General features: G+C 39.4%; 1 protein-coding gene across 5 annotated transcripts in view; it reads right to left on the reverse strand.

The window, feature by feature from the left end:
• USP28 (ubiquitin specific peptidase 28) overlaps positions 1–18,847 on the reverse strand; it is a 58,904-nt gene that overhangs the window by 25,236 nt on the left and 14,821 nt on the right. For 3 of the 5 annotated variants that reach the window (XM_046685541.1, XM_046685540.1, XM_046685538.1), the window contains exons 2-10: positions 18,472–18,549; positions 17,345–17,477; positions 11,081–11,186; positions 9,979–10,138; positions 4,595–4,681; positions 3,521–3,658; positions 2,502–2,575; positions 1,417–1,496; positions 14–162 (exon numbers count right to left, since the gene is read on the reverse strand). In XM_046685541.1, the coding sequence (XP_046541497.1) occupies positions 14–162; positions 1,417–1,496; positions 2,502–2,575; positions 3,521–3,658; positions 4,595–4,681; positions 9,979–10,138; positions 11,081–11,186; positions 17,345–17,477; positions 18,472–18,549 (1,005 nt within the window). The remainder of the gene's footprint in view (positions 1–13; positions 163–1,416; positions 1,497–2,501; positions 2,576–3,520; positions 3,659–4,594; positions 4,682–9,978; positions 10,139–11,080; positions 11,187–17,344; positions 17,478–18,471; positions 18,550–18,847) is intronic. The other 2 variants (XM_046685542.1, XM_046685539.1) reach the window with 1 other exon arrangement.

The raw sequence follows: 18,847 nt of genomic DNA on the forward strand, positions 1-18,847 counted from the left end.
ATATCCAACTCACCTCTTGTCCATACTTCACTGAATGATCGGAAGGAAGCAGCTCAATGTCACCCTCCACCATGGCCCCTTCCAAACATTCGTCTAAGTTGCGATAACCATTTACCTGAAGGGGATACTGGCCGAAGGTCTCATTGTTACAAAAGTGCTTTCCTAGGCAAAGAAACAGATTGCTTTTTTAAAGACATCACTACTGCTATCTAAAGCTTTTTTTCTGGCACCACAGACACAATATCTTCTTAATTCAGCAACTTCCTGAGAACTGGTTAGAAGTAGACGTCAGCCTGCGTGGCAGCCTCTACTGAGCCAGTGGATGCGGGCACTGATCACTACAACTGCTCACATCGCAAAAAGAAAGACAACCAGACACTATGTGCCACCTGATCAAAGACAATCCACCACCTGTGAATTAGTCTTGCCAAAAAAAGCCTTACCTGAATCTGGCCAAACTCTAACTACCAATTTACAAAAATAGGAGGAGGTAGAAAGGAACATGTAAAACTATGTCACAGATATGCGAGTAGCACAACTTCAGACTGTAGGGAACGCTGGAGAACAAATAACCCAGGTTCTTAAAAAAAAAATACGTTTCAAGGAGAAACGAATGGAGAGGGAGAGTCTACAGATTTTGAAAAGAGACTTGAAAGACATGTCCACCAATCATACATGAATCACATTTGGGTCCTGATTAAAGCAAACTGTAAAAATAAACACACTCCCCACCCCCTTCTCTCTCCCTCTCTCTCTGTATATGTAATTATAAAACAAATTGGAAATTTGAACACTGACTAGGTATTTGATATGAAGAAATGAGATTTTTTGGAGTGACAGTGGTAATGGGTTGTTCTAAAAAGACTGTTGGAGGGGTAAGAGCAGACAGGGGTCAGATGGGAAATGACCAGCCATGGCTAATGGTTGCTGAGTTCATGGGGGTTTTTATCTTGCTCTATTTGTATGTGCTCAAAATTCTCCATAGTTAAAAACAAAACAAAACAGCATTATGTGTCCAACATGCGGCTTAGAGAAACCTCTTTTGTAGACAAACATTTTTGGCAGTCTCACTCAATAAAACCTTTTCAGATTAAATATTATATTAGAAAAAACAACACTAAGAAACATCATTGTGTGTCTGACATTAATACTAGATTTGGGGAGTACTAATGTTATACAATTTAATAGAACAACTCTGAGATAAACATTGTGCCCATTTTACAAATGAAGAGACTGAGGATCCAGGAGCTCACATAGTTTGTCCACGATCACACAGATAGTAAGAGGCAGAACCAACATGTAAACCTGGATTTGTCTGACTTTCAAGCCTTCTCATTATGCTGCCTCCCAAAGGGACACAGTCATGTACAGACATGGTCACAGGTCTAGACTCAACACTTAGAGCAGACAATTTACCTTCACGAACCCCTTCAGTGAGGAAAGTACCGTAGAAGAGCTGCACCATTGGATTTTCAGATTTGTTCCTGGGATCGCTGCTTTTAAAAAAAGGAGACAACTGTTCCATTTGGATCAAATAAACACTGCACTAACCCCAACCATCAATCATTCAAAAGCAAAAATAATACATTTTCATCAACCCCTGAAGAGCCAGGTATGGTCAAAAATCAGTCATGAATTAGTTCAGTTCAAGCATTCATTAACAAGTATCTGCCCAGCATTGTGCCAAATTCTGAAGGCACAAAGACAGGAAGACATGATCCCTGGCCTTGCAGAGCTGAAAGTCTAAAATCAGAGTCACAGATGCAGACAAATACATATATTTGTATACATTCGATCTATGCATCTATATCCAATCATAGAGGTGTACAAGGCACAGAAGTAGTATAGAGGTAAGAATGAACCCTCATGCAGTTTGCATATACAAAACTGTTCCCAGTGGCATAATAGTAATGCAATGAAAAGAATTCATTTCTACAAGCCCATCTTAAATTGTTATTAACTATATAAGTTGCTATCTGCAAAGCTGTTTTATGATATACATTTCTTCTATCTAGAGTTAACACAGTCTAGAAAACAAATTTCTCAAGATTTGTATTAAGCAAGGGATACTTGTATTCTCTGCCCTGAATTTCACTTCTGTCAGGGACTGAAACGACCAAAAGCTAGCCTCTAACATTCTGCATAGACTTCACAAGTCATCTCAGATTAAATTTAATATATCCATACTGTACCACTATATTCACACCTAAGATTTATTTAACCTTTTAATACATTTTACAGCACAGGCTATGACTTTATCAAAGTTAACAGTCTTGGGCCTTTTAGTAAAAAAGTTGCAGGTTAAGATGATTATCTATATCCTCAGAGAGGAAAACCAAAGGCAATGGGGATACACAACAGCGAATACCTAAGTGGTCATCCCATGAGGTTTGCTAAAAACCAGCAATTTCTACTTGAGAAGAGTACTTTTCCCCCATATCGTAATTCTCACTGGACCACCGTGAAGAGGAAGGATGTACAAACAAATCCTCAACACTCACTTAACATTAACAGCTAGCTGGAATGCGTCCTCTAGCCAATCCAGGAGCTTGTGTGTGAATTCACTCACATCTTGCTATAAGAGAGGCACAAATTGCATAAGAGTTAGACCCAACACTATACTTCAGGAAATGAACATTTGCTCTCATCTCACCAATGACTAAGACTCTACTGCAACGAAAGGATTTATTTTTCAGGGTCAAATATCATGAAGATACAAGGAACACGGGAACCTAGCTACTATGGATAAACAGAAGGCGCGCGGGGCAACCTCTGACTAGGCCGTGGCTGGGAGGAAAGTGGAACTCTACCACCTCCGGCCACAGCTTTCCGTAACTAACTAACGAAATTCCAATTAGGCCTTAAAAAAAATCCAAAGAACAGACTGTGGTCCTCTAGAACAATATAAGATCTGAACGGAGATAGGAAACTTTTATGAAATGCTTTGAGAATTTTACAGAACTGCAGGACCTTTACATAAATACAAAAATTATATTATGAAGAAGCAGCTGCTGTAATAGCGACAGCTTTGTTTTTTGACAGGAGGCAGAGAAAGGAGAGTGCTAATGTCTAGGAGAGAAAGATTGCTCAGAAAAGCCACTGAACTCAGGTTTAGATAGTCTTAAAAATAGGCTTTCTATCTGGGCCATCCCAAGACAAAGGCACAGACAAAGGACTTGACTTTTCTCTGTGACCCTTTGCTATGATTCACTGAGGTTATTTTCCAATCTCCTCCTTTCTACTTGAACAGCCCGTCTATTCTATTTCTTCCTCTCTTTAGAACTGCCAGCCTCCCCGACACAGCGTGCACACACACGAACACACACACACACACACTCTTTTTACCACCTGTTCCTTAGGCATTATAAGGGACAAAAACAGGCACCCGTAGTCCTGTTCAGTCATGTTCAAAACTTACTACACAGTTGAAATAAAGCAACATCACAGTAATATTAACAAGGTATGATTGCAAACTCCATGGAGTTTGAGGAAAACAAAAGAAGAACAGGCTTCTTTGTACCTGCTGTTCCTCAGGTGATCGGAACGCTCCCTTCAAGAGATCTAGGGCTGCGGAAGGGTCTACAAATTTGCGATTTGATCCCATCATCAGAGCAAACAAATACTGAAGCTCTTGCATAAACACGATGTTTCTCTTTTCCTGTAGAAAGGACAGCAATGTATTTGGAGAATTAGAACTTATAGAGGAAAAGTTATCACTGCCTAATTGATATTTCCCTAGGGCTAGGTCAGAGTCAGGTCTCAAACTATGTTATAGGTACTCTCATAAGGTCTCTGTTGGGGATTGCCCTAACCTGAGGAATATCTATGTAAAAGCCAGAGAGAGAATATTCTCAGAAAAGCAAAAATGCTTATTTTCTGAAGCTGCTGCCCTCTCTCATGTTAGGAGAATGTATCACCCAGGTGAAATCCTGGGAAGCGTTAGATCGAGGGCAGGAGGTTTGTCCTTTGGCAAAAACAGATTGAAGGCTCTTCAGAAGAGGGTGGGGGCCTCAGGCATCAGGCCATCTGTCCGGCATCGCCCAGCCTGAGGGGCTGATAAGCAGTGTAGGAGCTCACTATTTCTGAATCTCCCTCTGGGGCACAGAAGCTGAGGCCGTCAGGGTGACTTGCCAATTTCTTCGAACTGCTTTTCTAATTTTATTCCTATGTAACTTTACATTTTGGTAAACCCTTATTTCTTTTTTTTTTTTTTTTTTAAGATTTTTTTTCCTTTTTCTCCCCAAAGCCCCCCCAGTACATAGTTGTATATTCTTCGTTGTGGGTCCTTCTAGTTGTGGCATGTGGGATGCTGCCTCAGCGTGGTCTGATGAGCAGTGCCATGTCCGCGCCCAGGATTCGAACCAATGAAACACTGGGCCACCTGCAGCCAAGCGCGCAAACTTAACCACTCGGCCAAGGGGCCAGCCCCCGGTAAACCCTTATTTCTTGTCACAAAGAAGGCAGAAGAGCCATTTGGAAATGAAAACATGTATTAGCACAAGCAAAGAGCATCAGTTATCAGCTTTAGCCAAAAATGTAAAAGCCTTTGGGATGAAAGGAACTAAACAGTGAAGATTCCTCAGCACCAACTTACCGTGTGACTTGGACAATTTTCAAGCACATTCTGTGGCAGACTATAGCTGAGCACAAGTCTTCGAAATTCAGGCAATTGAAAGAGAGACTGAAATAAAGAAAGAAATGGACTCATAGCCTTTTTTTTCAAAATAATTGCAGCAAAAAAATATTTCTTTTACCTTCCAAGTGCATATAATGTCAACCTAGTAATTCCACTTTGCTACATAAAGGGAAATAATAATAGCCATGCATAAAAATTCAGCCGAAAGAATGTTAATCCTTTTAGGAAAAAACAACCTACTGGCTAACAATAGGAATAGATTAAATAAATTATAGTACATTTACACAACAGACTATTATGTAATCATTAAAATAATATTATAGAAAAATGTTTTCATAAAATGGACTACTACGTAGCAGTGAAAATGAATCAAGAGCTACATGTATCAACATGGATAAATCTCAGAAATATATTTTGTGTGAAAAAATAGACTATTACACTGTTTATATTAAGTTTACTTATACATAAAACGACACGATTATATTGCTCAGGGATCCATACACGTGTGGTTATACCTGTGGGGAGCGAGGATGTAACTGGGGATGGTACAACAGGGACTCAGAATGCAGGGATTTGTAACATTTACTTCTAAAGCTGGGTGGTAGGTATGGCAGTGTTTACTATTCTCCATTCTTTGTCCTAAGTATTGTATTTCAAAAAATTTTAACAGCAGATATCTCTAGCTGGCAGAATCAGAAACAGGGATTCTTTTTATTATTTGTAAATCATACATTTTTCTACTATGAACACCTTTTGCAAGTTAACGCTTTTTAAAATCCCTTGTTTGAATATAACTCCTCATCCAACATACGCCTCAAATGAAAAACCCCTCAAGCCTGAATACTGGACCAGGCAAAACACTTTGCAATCAGAACTAAATAAAATACTTGAATTGTATTGAAAAAAAAAAACCCAGGAGTGAGGCCAGCCTGGTGGCACAGTGGTTAAGTTCACGCGCTCTGCTTTGGCAGCCTGGGGTTCCCCGGTTCGGATCCCGGGTGCCAAACTACGCACCACTTATCAAGCCATGCTGTGACAGGCATCCTACATATAAAATAGAGGAAGATGGGCACAAATGTTAGCTCAGGGTCAATCTTCCTCAGCAAAAAGAGGAGGATTGGTGGTGGATCTTAGCTCAGGGCTAATCTTCCTCAAAAAAACCCAAAAAACACCCCAGATATACCTTCTAATATCAAACACAAACTCACAGCAATGGTATCTGACCGAGCTGCGTGCCACCTCTCCAACTTCCCTCACTCTCTCACAAGCTCTACTGGGATTTAATCAGTAGGGTGGGGGTACAACTGGGCTGGGAATTTAAAGTTACGTCCCGTTGCTTTACCACAGTTTTGTCTGGAGCCAGGACTGGATTGCTTAGCTCCCTGCTGGGCCCACTGTCTTCTCTTTCACCTCATCTGTCTACCCAGCACTTCTCCATTCCTCCCAGTTTCATTCCTACTCTACCCCAGATTTTCCAGAACCTCTGTTCTACCATGAGAAAAATGGCTTTACCTTCTCAGTCCCACTTCACTCTACCTCCTCACCTCTACCGAAATCTGGCTTTCCCCAAAGATGCCATTTTTCTTAAAAACTACAAAAGCGTGAGCTAATAGTACTCAGATTTCCCAATCCAGTACTGATATGATCCTCTGCCACCTGCTGCCTCTCCTGTATTCTCGGTGTCACTTAATTACATCCTCCTCTTCCTCCAGCCATCAAAGTTTAAAACCTCAGAATAATCTTCACATCCTCTCCCTTTCTTAACTACCCACAGCCAATAAGTAAGAAGACCCTGGACTCTGCCTTTGGAGTGCTGTTTACACCCACCTCCTCCCTATCAGGCCCCATCAACCGCTCCAGTCAAACTCCCATCACTGCTCCCATGGATCACTGCCATGGTCTCTCTGCCTCCAGAACTTACCCTCCACCAATCCACTTGCCACACAGGATCTTCCAACCTGTATGTTTCTAATATAACCAAAAAAAGCTCCTGATTCACTGAAGACTATCATCTGATAATAACTCTTCTTACTATCCCAAGTCCTGTCACCTTACTAGGTGACTTCAGTCAACATCCAATCCATAGGACATCCTATCAGCTTCACCTTCAGAATAAATCAAGAATCCAACCTCTTTTCTATTTCCATGGCTCCCCGCCTGGTCCAGGCCACCATCACTTCTCACATGACGACTGCAACAGCCTCCTTCAGAGCTCCTTCCACGTGAAACCTTGCCCCTCCATCCTGCTCTCCTCCTAGCAGCCAGAGGGAGGCTTTTAAACCCCGGGCCAGAGTTCACCACTCCTTTGCTCAGAACCCTCTGTGACTCTCCATCTCACTCAGAATAAAAGACAAGCTCTCTCTCCAACCTCAACTCCAGTGACTCTTCTCTCTGCCCCTAGCCTTCCAGCCACCTGGTACTCCTTGATGGCCCATGAACACACCAAGCCTACCCCCACCTTAGGGCCGTTGCTCTATGGTTTCCCCCACCTGGAATGTTCTTCCCACATAGCTGCCCAGCTCACTCCCTTGCCTCTTGTGTATCTGGCATCTGCTCCAATCTCATCCCCTCAGTGAGGCCTAACTTAACATCATAGCTAATATGGCAGCCTGCTCCTGTCTCTCCTGCAGCAATTCCAAACTTCCTGACCCTGCTATTTTTTCTATCACTCTAATCACAGTCTAACATATTACATCAATTTATTTAGTTAACTAGCTAGTTTTTCAGTTTATTGTTCCTTATCTGTCTTGCCTCAAGAGAATTTAAATTCCATAAGGCAAGGCTCCATCTTGCTTTGGTTCACTCCTACATCTCAAGGGCCTAGAAGAGTGCTAAATATACAAGAGGTGTTCAACCAGTATCTATTGAGGGAACACAGAGGTGCATCCATTCAGCCCAGGGACCCCTTGGCTTCCTGAGCACCTTATCTCTAGTGACATATTCATCCACCTCTATACCCACATCCAAGGCCAAACCCAGGATATGTTAATACCTGAAAAGCTGCCAATTCTCAGATCCAAAATTCAGAAAGTCCCACTCTTGAACCATAACTTGTCTTCTGGTTTATTTGTTCAATAACCCATAGGACATGTGATCTATGACTTCATCACGAGTCCAAGCAAACTGACCTCTTTCAGTTCTTCCTAACCATTAGTTCCTTCCTGTCTTCATTTTTCCCTCTATCTAGCTTTCATTTCATGGTCTTTAACCACCTTCCTTTAATTCTCAAACTGTCCTTTTGTCCTTTCATCATACCCAGCAAATCCTCTGACTTAAATGAATTTAATTTTCCACTTAAGAGTCTCAGAGTGCTAAGAGAAAGTCCTGATAAAACCAGGACATTGATATCACTACACATTTAAGGTCAAAAACCTCAAGTAGATCTCCAAGTTTTTAGAAATGCTACTAGTGTATTCTGGTGCCAACTGGTTTTCCAACTGTCTACAACAACTATTTTAAACTTTCACTCCCTTTAAAATCTGACTCTGTCACTTCTCCACTCTGTCTCAGAAAATGGCTGCCTATTTCACAGATGAAAAAATGACTATTAGAAATGATTACAACTTTAATTTGCAGTCATCATTTCTTCCTTCTCCCTTCCCCTAGCACTCTCTTGCCCTTTTCCTCTTTAGGACCAATCCCTTCCTACTCGCTCTATCTGTCCTCTCACGCGTTCTCAGAAACCTTACCCAGTTATCCCCTCTATCTGCTAGCCCTTTTCAAGATCTCTCATAGGAGTGAAGGCTGAGGGGGAAGTGAATCCAGGGAAGGTTGGCAACCTGTCTTCCTCTCGATAGAAAAGAACTGACTCATGTCCCTAATTCCACATTAGCTTCTACTTTCTATTCTCAACACAGATGCCAGTGGTCCTCTTGAAACAGAAGTAGGATCATATCACTTCTCTGCTCCAAGCTTTCAATAGCTTCCCATCTCATATACAATTCCTAAATCCTCATCATAACTGCAAACTCCCCCACCCCACCTCCACTACCTTTCTGACCGCCCCCATCACTCAGTCCCAGGCTTCTTACTACTTCTCAACATATTAAACAAGCTCCTGAATCTGGATCTTTTCACACTTGCTGTTTCCTGTCTGTAGTGTTCTTTATGTAATTATACAAAATGTTCTTTATGTAATTATATGGCTCATTCCTTCATCCTCTTCAGGCCTCTGTTGAAATGCCCACCTTATTAAAAAGACCCACCTAACCAACCTGTATAAATAACACCCCTCCCCTCTCTAGCTGAACCCTCTCTAGCCCCACTACCCTCGTTCATTTGTCTTTGGGGCACTTATCACCACCTCATACATAGATTGTTTACAATCTATCCCACTCTTCTCAGAGCAAACTCCATGAAAGTAAGGGCTTTGTTTCACTCACTCCTGTTTCCCCAGTGCTAAAACAGTGCAAGCACATGGTAAGTGGAATAAATTCAAGGATCATACGTGTGGAAAGTGAGGATTTCATTTTTGGCTGAGTTGCTGGGGAGATGCCAAGTACTGATGAAGAAGATTGCTGCGGTGGGAGCAAGTGTTGCATTGTGCCCATGCTGACTTTAAGGTGCCTGGGAGATACTTCTGGAGAAGCAACACTTGCTCTAGGGGAATCCATCCACTCCCTTGGCTTTATCATCATCTATAGGCTACTGATTCCCAGAACTGTATCTGCAGCCCAGATCTTTTTACTGAATTACAGATTCATATAGTTAACTGCCCACATAGTATCTCCATGTGACACCTCAAACTCAGCATGTATAAAACTGAACTGAAATCCCACTCTTAACACACACGTGTATTATTCCTCCTCCAGCATCAAATGGCACCATCAGGCACGTGGTTACTCAAGCAAGAAACCGAAGATTCTTTCTTAACTCTCTCCTGAACATATCCTATATTCAGTCGCTCACCAAATCCTGCAGATTTGATCTCCTAAATGATCTCTAAAATGCTTTCATTCTCTCTTTTCATGGTTTATGCCACTTCTTTATTCCAGGCCCCATCATTTCCTGCCTGGATATTTACAATTGCCTCCCAACAGCTGATTCCTCTTTATTAACTCTTGCTTTGCTGTAATACAGTATTTACTAAATGCTAATCCAAAACACCTATTCAACATATTTACAACCACAGCAGATTTGTTTTTAGTACTGCCCAATATAGACACCAGAACATCTAAATCTAAAACACAAGAAAGCAACCAAAGCATAATAACGCCATGGGGGAAACTCCCCAGGTTTATGTATCTGGTTCCACTTTTCTAAAGCTATGTTTCTCACATTTCAGTTTAATAAATTACAAAATTGCTTCCAGAAGACACAGTTGTCTCTTAAAAATATCATACCTGAATAACAGCACTAAACCAACATGTATTGCCAACATTTTTCAGCCCAACTGGCCAACCATCAACTCGCCTCCAGTCATTGGGATTGGGATTTTCTCCCCAGACTTCACAGCGTTTTCTTTTTGAGCGTTTAGTTTCTGCAGAGGTTGCCTCATGCATCCTATATTGTGCCAATATAGCACACATCAAAAAAGAAAAAAGTTAAAGGACAATATACTATATGGAAGATGCTGGTAACCTTTCATAGATAATTCAAAATGCCAGATAAACTATTTACCGAGTAATCACTGGCTATATAGTAACTTCAAGATTACAACTTAAGTGAAAAGTAAGGCTTAAATATAGAGATATTAATCCTTCCATAACAGAGATTACTACTAATAAGGTCCACGATGGAACTGAGTTGAGACTCGAGACTATTTATGGCTACCACACTGAAAGTTTTAGATTTTAACAACAGCGCCCCATCTCAGACTTCGCCATTGAAAGAGGCAAGAGAGACACTCTGCTAAAGATAAGAGCCTCCAAATTGCTTAGCACACAAATCATGTCCCGTGTTTCCCTGAAAGAAACAACTCAGCAGTGACAGGGAAGACACATGTCTGGAAACTGAGAGGCCACCACTGGAAGTGGATATCTGTGAACACCACCAGACAATCGCCAAATCAGTACCAATTAAAAAAATATATCCTCTGGTCATGTCTGAGACAGGGCAGTTGAGTGGTAACTTCCATTTTTCAAAAAGCCAACAAAATAATCCTCCAATTTTACAAAGACTCAAAGCTTATAAAAGGAATACACATTTATCAGATACTTGCAATGGGATGGGGCTTTTCCCCCTAGCAATTGTGAACTAAAACCTTGTAGGCTTCTACTCAAAGACTACAGTATGTACTATGACCCTTATCATATTTGGCTTCTTCAAAAGTGAAACAAAGAGTAAGTAAGCCAACGTGAATTTAAATGTTCTCCTAAAAGAAATTTCACTTGGGTGCAATTTAAAGGAGCTTGGCAGAATTGTTCCTTAGTGGCATTCACAGAGCTATTGCCTTTGACCTATAGACTAATCTGGAGAGCAAAGACTATAAATTAAATCAATAACCTGTTAAGATCTCTTCCATCAGCTTGAATTTTGGGGGACTCCAGTAGACTCAAAGCAATGGCAGCCTGAAGATCATCTTTGTTATCATGAGTAAGGTCTATTACTTCTGGAAGATAAATAGAAACCTAATTAGTTTACATGCACGAAACACTGCCCCTCTGCCTATATTGTAGGAGAAAAGGTAAAAGCATTCACAAAACTAGATATACTCCCTAGCTCTCAATACAATGGTTCATCATGTAACAATTTATTACTCTATGCCAGAGTCAAATGAATAACTTACAGCTACACTGTAACCTTAAAACTAGCCAAGAGTATAGTAATAACAAGCTGCTAAAATGCAATGTATCAAATACCCCCTGCTGCAGTTTTATTCCACAAAGTCAAAAACATATCCCATACCCGTAGGTTAAATAGTCTCTTTACTTAACATCAAAGAACATCAGCTAAATATCAAACATTCATTGAACAGAAATTTTCAACCTCAACAAATTATTCTAGAGAATAGAAGACATACGCCTCAAGTCATTTTATGAGGTCAGCATAACACCTCGGTATATCTCAAGCCAGTCAAGAATAGTAAGAGAAAGGAAAAATGACAAACTCACACATGATCACAGATGTAAAAGACCCAAACAAAACATTAGCTAACAGAATCCAACAATGTACAAAAAAAGATTATATATTAAGGTCAAGTTGAGTTCATTGCAGGAATGAAAAATTGAGTTAACATTAGAAAACAGACCAATAAAATTCACTATCTTAACAGCTAAAGGTAAAAAGGATCATCTCAATAGATACAGAAAAAGTATTTGATAACACTCAAACTCTATTCAGGAATAAAAACTCCAAGCCAATTAGGAACCTCAGGCTGAGAAAGAATATCCATGAAAAGCCCACAGTAAACTTCACACTTAATTGTGAAATGTTAAACACATTTCCTTTAAAACCAAGATGAAGACAAAGATGTCCACTATCAGAGCTTTTCCTCACCATGCTTCTGAAAGTTCTGGCAAGTTCAGCAAGAAAATTTTAAAAATTAAAAAATATAAAGATTGGGAAAAAAGAAACAAAGCTGTCATAATTCACAGATAATGATCAACTATGAGGGAAACCCAAAATAATCTATAGAAAATAATTATGATTAACAACAAGTGGTTAGATAAAAGATCAATGTACAAAAGTGAAGTGAATTTCTACACAAGAGCAGTAAAGAACATTTAATTTAAAAAGAAAAAACACAAAAGAACACAAAGCTGCAGTCATCAAGACTGTGTGCTACTGGCATAAGGGCAGACATACAGAGCCATGGGACAGAACTGAGAGTCCAGAAATAAACCCTTACATTTACACTCAATTGATTTTCAACACAGGTACCAAGACAATTCAATAGGGAAAGAACATCTTTTGAACAAATGGTGCTGGGACAACTGGATACCCACATGCAAACAAATGACTTTTACATACTAACCTACACCATTTAGAAAAACGAACTCAAAATGGAGCAAGCCCTCAAGATAAGAGAGCTACACAACCCTTAGAAGAAAACACAGGTACATATTTTCATGACCTTAGATTAGGCAACGGCATCTTAGAGAAGACACCCAAAGCATAAGCAACCCAAGAAAAAATAGATAAATTTGACATCATCAAAATAAAAAACCTTTGGGCTTCAAAGGACACCATCAAGAAAGTAAAACGACAAAAATGGGAGAAAATTTTTGCAAATCATGTATTTAATAAGGGACCTATACACAGAATATATAAAAAAACTCCTGCAACTGAATAATAAAAAGACAAATAGTTCAATTTTTAAAATGGGCAAAGAATCTGAATAGACATTTCTCCAAAGAAGATATACAAATGGCCAATAAGCAGATGAAAAGATGCTCAACACGATTAGCCATTAAGGAAATGCAATGAGTTTGGCAGTTCTTCAAAAAGTTAAAGAGAAAGCTTCATGATATTGGACTTGATAATGATTTCTTGGATATGACACCAAAAGCATAGGCAACAAAAACAAAACACGACAATTAGGACTAAATCAAACTTAAAATTTTCTGTGCATGAAAGGATACAATCAAGAGTGAAAAGGCAGCAAACAGAATGGGAGAAAATATTTGCCAATCATATATCTGATAAACGGTTAATATGCAAAATATATAAAGAACTCTTACAATTCAACAACAACAAACAAATGAAATAACCCAATCAAAAAATGGGTAAAGGACTTGAATAGACCTTTCTCTAAAGATGACACACAAAAGGCCAACAAGCATATGAAAAGATGTTCAACATCACTAATCATCATAGAAAATGGAAACCAAAATGACAATGAGCTATCACTTCACACCCATTAGGACGGCTATTAAAAAAAACCCAGAAAATAACACGGGTTTGTGAGAATATGGAGACATTGGAACCCTTGTGTACCATTAGTGGGATGTAAAATGGTGCAACTGCTATGGAAAACAGTATGGAGTATCAAAACATTAAAAATAGAACTACCACATGATACAGCAATCTCACTTCCGGGGATATATTCGAAAGAATTGAAAGAAGAATCTCGAAGAGATGTTTACACACCCACGTTCACAGCAGCACTATTCATAATAGCCAAGGGGTGGAAGTAACCCGAATATCCACTGAAGGATAAAGGGATAAACAAAATGTGGTGTATATATACAATGGAGTATTATTCAGCCTTAAATAGAAAAGAAATTCCGACACAAGCTACAATATGATGAACTTCGAAGACATTATGATAAGTAAAACAACCCAGTCACAAAAGGACAAAGACCGCCTGATTCTAATTTTATATGAAGTGCTTAGAGTAATTAAACTTATAGAGACAGGAAGCAGCACGGTGGTTGTTAGGAGCTGAGGGGAGGAGGGAATGGGGAGTTATTACGGAATGGGGACAGAGTCATAATTTTGCAAGATGGAAAAGTTGTGGAGATCTGTTTCACAACAACGTGAATATACTTAACACTACTGAACTGTATATGTAGAAATGGTTAAGATGGTAAATTTTGTTACGTGTTTTTTATGACAATTTAAAAAAAAAATCCAACTAATAAATTATGAAGTAATGATAGACAGAATATTACCATTTTGAAATCTCCAGTAAAATACAGAATCTCAGCAACAATCACTACTGGCTGCTTAAAACACTAGGTGGGGAATTTCATAATAAATTCATCAAGCTGACAATATCTGAACACACTAACAATTTTAACAACACAAAAAGAGGGCGACCAGACGTTATTTAATTCTTGACATGACAAAATAGAAGATATACACACACACAACTATGACTCAGTCATGCCAGTTAAGCATCTAAGTTTACAGGAAAGACAGGAGACAGAAAAATCCACTAAAGGATATCATAAGAATGAAATCAGCAAATTCCAGAGCATGATGAAATGTGACAGGACAAGGGATGTGATTTCTTCAGGCGTTAAATTGCAAGAAAAAAAGCGAAAATTTATAAAGACGGTCTCAAAAGACATTTCAAACATGTTTAATGTTTTACTGTTATTTGGATCATTATTCTCACAAACCAACTGCAAATATAATGTCAATCAGACAAGCAGGGTAATTTCTACACCAGTATTTGATGAAATTAAGGAATTATTAATTTTTAAAGTGTGATAATGTTGCAGTTATGAAAAGAGTTCTCTTTTAGAAATATTAAAACCAAGAAGTTAAATATAGAATTGTTATATGACCCAGCAATTCCACTCCTAGGTATAAATCCCAAAGAATTAAAAACAGATACTCAATGAAACAGAATGGAAAACATGAAAATGTGATGCAACACAGAGCTGACACTGCAGATCAGTGGGAAAGGAGAGCCTTTTCAATGAAACGTAGTAGGACAACTGAGTATGGGGGGGAAAATCTAACTGGATCCCTACCTTTTGCCTCACCAAAAAAAAAAAATCCATTTCAGATGAATTAAAGATTTAAATGTGAAATGTAAAACATTACAATTACAGAAGAAAATATAAGAGAATATTCTATGACTTCAGGGTATAGAAAGAGTTCTTAAACAAAAAGCACAAACCATAAAAAAAGATGACAAATGCAACTACAGTAAAATGCAGGTATTTCAGTTCATCACCATAGTGTAAAAACACAAGGTACCAACAGGGAGAAGGTTTCTGAAACATACAAATCCAGAAAAATGGGTTAATATTAAAAATATATAAGTTCAATATCAATAAGATATATATCATGAATAAGGTTATTATCCATAAGATAATATCAAGAAAGAATAAGAAAGAAGCTAACAAATAGAAAAAAGGCAGAAGACAGAGAAATTTCACATGAGAGGAAACATGAATGGTCAAAATGGAAGATGCTCAATCTCATTACTAACTTTAAAAATTCTCATTAAAAACAAGATATTATTTCATATTAAAAATATTTGCAACAATTTTATAATCTAACAAGTTTGAGAGCAATAGTTATCCGCAAATCCTGTTAGAGGGAGTTTACAAAATAGGTAACAAATCATTTTGGAAAATACTGTCATTACCTATAAAGATGAAGATGAGCCAGCCAATGATACCCACCAATTACAGTGCCAGGTATATACACTAAACAAACTCCTGCATACATGCACAAGAAACGTGAATCAAAACTGCTCAGAGCAGCCTTGCTTATAACAGCAAAAGAATTCAAACCGCCCCAAAGTCAATAAACAAATACAGAAATTGTGGTATATTTAGACAAGGAAATACTACATACCAGCGAAAATAAGTGAACTACACTTACAACCTTCAACATGGAGGAGTCTCAAAAAAGAAAAATGACTGAAAAAAGTCAGTATGTGCACCAAAAGTCCTATACAAGACTATTTAACCAGCATTATTCAGAATAGCTCAAAACTGCGAACAGCCCAAATATCCATTAGCACCATGTGACCCAGCTGATGGTTCCCTCCTCCCGGAAGCCTCCTTGGTTTCCAGAGTACCACTCTCCCGGTCTTCTGCCAACCTCCCTGGATACTCTTCACCTCCCCAGACCTCTCAACACTGGAACCATCTACTGCTTAGTCATTGAACCCTTTCTCTTTTCTACACTCACTTCCTTAGAGAGCTCATCCAGTCTCATAACTTTACATACCATTACAGGTTTATGATCCTAAGTTTTATCTATCTCCAGCCCAGATCTCTCCCCTGAACTGCACACTTGGATCTCCACTGGCTCTTTGACATTCCACCTGGATGTCTAACAAGCTCAAACCTAATACTGCCAAAACTGATCTCTACATCTTCCCCTCCAAATCTGCTCCATCTGCAGTTACTCCCATGTCAGTTAAGTGCAACTCCATCCTTTCAGCTGCTTACAGAAAAAAACCCTGGAGCCACCTTTAACTCCTCTCTTTCACAACCCTTATCTCCCCTGTAAGCAAACCCTGTATGGCAAGCACTTCTCCCCACCCACCAATACATCCTGACCCAGCCCACCATCATCCGCAATAGTCTCCTGACTGGTCCTGGACTCCCTGCTCTGACCCATGCTCACTAGCCCCTCCCCGACATTCTGTTCTCAACACAGCAGTCAGAACGATCTTTGGAAAATGGAAATCAGCTTACGATTCCTCTGCTCCAAACTCTCCAATGGCTAGCCATCTAACTCAGAGTAACAGCCAAGCACTTAGGAAGGCACTGCATGCTCTGCCTCCTGTTCCCTCTATGGCCTCATCTCTTACTGCCCTCCTCACTCACTAAACCTCAGCCCTGGCCTCCTCCTCCTCCTTAAGCAAGCCAAGCTATATTCCCATCCTAAGGCTTCCCATGACTTACCCCCTCATCTCCCTTGCACCTTCTCAAAATGTCCATCCTGTTTAAAATGCAGTCCCCAGCACTCCCTTCTTCATTTCTTTCATTCTATCCTTTACTTTTCTCCATGGTACTTATCATGTTCTAATATGCTACATAATTTACTTATTTACCTGTTGATCTCCCCCCCACGAAAAAATAAGCTACAAGAAGGCAAGGATTCTTGTTTCTTTTCTTCATCTCCAGTGCCTAAGAGTGCTTGGCACAGGTAGGTGCTCAGTGAATAAGTGCTGAATGAATGAATGAACCCATTTAAAGTGCTTAGAATTGTGATTGCCACATAGTGATGGCTCAATAATTAGCTATTATTACCATCATTTCCAAAGGGTTGATGTGATTGATAAGAAATTCACATAAACTCATCTCTTATTTTCCGTCAGTTCAGAGGAGGACCAAGACAGGATATACCTACTTGCTAATACTTCTTTGTTGGCAGCACTCCCCTCTACTTCAGATGGTTCTGTAGCAACAGAGTCTTGACTGGGCTCCTTAACTCTTTCATCAGTAAGCAAGCTGACTGCCTGGGTGATGTCACCATTACTGGCCTAAGGGGAGGAAAAGAATAGAAATTTCAAAAGTAAAACATCACAGTAATTTAAAATAAGTAGCGAGTTAATTTTTTTATTATAACTGCTTACTACCCTGGTGACGTACTGAGTAAGTCTAGGCTTAATTTTAGGGTAGAAAGTAGAAAAAAAGAGCATGGTGGAGGACAGTTAGTCTAATATGCTTCAAGTTTACACCAAACTCCTAGCAACAGGAAGGGGCTTGCCATGCTCTGACTTCCTGCCACATGCAAACAAGAATGAAATCTTGCTGGAGACTTGTTCTCACTGCTTTGGGTGCCTGATCTCACAGAATAGCTAAGCCGCATTGAATCAAAAAGTGGGTTGGCAATTAACACAGAGATTCTAAATGAAGTCCACCTCTACAACAAAAGTGCCAAGCAGTCACCATATTCTGTAGTGGTGACCACACTTCCATTTGTTTTTAACTTTTTATTAAGGAAAATCTCTAACATGCACAACAGGAGAGGGCACGTATAATTGAACCCCATGGACCCATCACTCAGCTTCAACAATTATCAAGTCACTGTCAACCTTGGTTTATCTATTCTTCCTACCCTCTCCCAGATATTTTGAAGCAAATCATAAATATCTTATCAGCTCATCAGTCAACATTTCAGAATGTATCTTTTTTTTTTAATATAACCCTCAATGCTATTATTACGCCTTAGGAGAAATAAGCTTTTTAATATCAAATAACCAGTTGAAATTTCCCTGACTCGAATGTTCATTTGAATCAAGACCCATATAAGGTCTATTTCACCCTGCAGGGTCCCCCTCACTGCCAGTCTCCCCCATCCCCAACTTCTTCCCCCTAATCACTGACATGTTGAAGACGGCAGGTCATTTGACCTGTAGAGCTTCTGTCTGAACATGCGCTTTCATTCTGGCATAAAAATAGCTTGAACTGACAGAACTATGATATGGACAACTGTTTTAAAGCCTGTTGACTAACAGAAGCCTTGAAACTAACCTTGAGAGCTTCATGAAGAAAGGAAGGATCTTGGATGCCTGTGATTTCTCTCAGTTGATTTAACAGCATTTGGCAGCTCTGTATTTGAGAAACAAAAAACCACAGGCATACATCAGTCAAAAAGCAAACCTGGATACATTTAAAGAATAAGTACAAGCATCTCGGATAAACAAGCTTGAGACTTGTTTACCTTAAAGAACCGACTAGCTCCAAGCAACAAGGTACCGACTATCAGACACATTCTGAAATGCCAATCAATTGCTCTTTTAAAAGCTTAATCATGGGAAATGCTTTTGGCACTTGTGGAAGAAATATGAGTAAACAGTAAAACTACAAATATATAAAACATTTAAAGGTAACATTCTGGCCTTAATGG

Source organism: Equus quagga, chromosome 14 (assembly GCF_021613505.1).
Source record: "Equus quagga isolate Etosha38 chromosome 14, UCLA_HA_Equagga_1.0, whole genome shotgun sequence".
Taxonomy (NCBI): domain Eukaryota; kingdom Metazoa; phylum Chordata; class Mammalia; order Perissodactyla; family Equidae; genus Equus; species Equus quagga.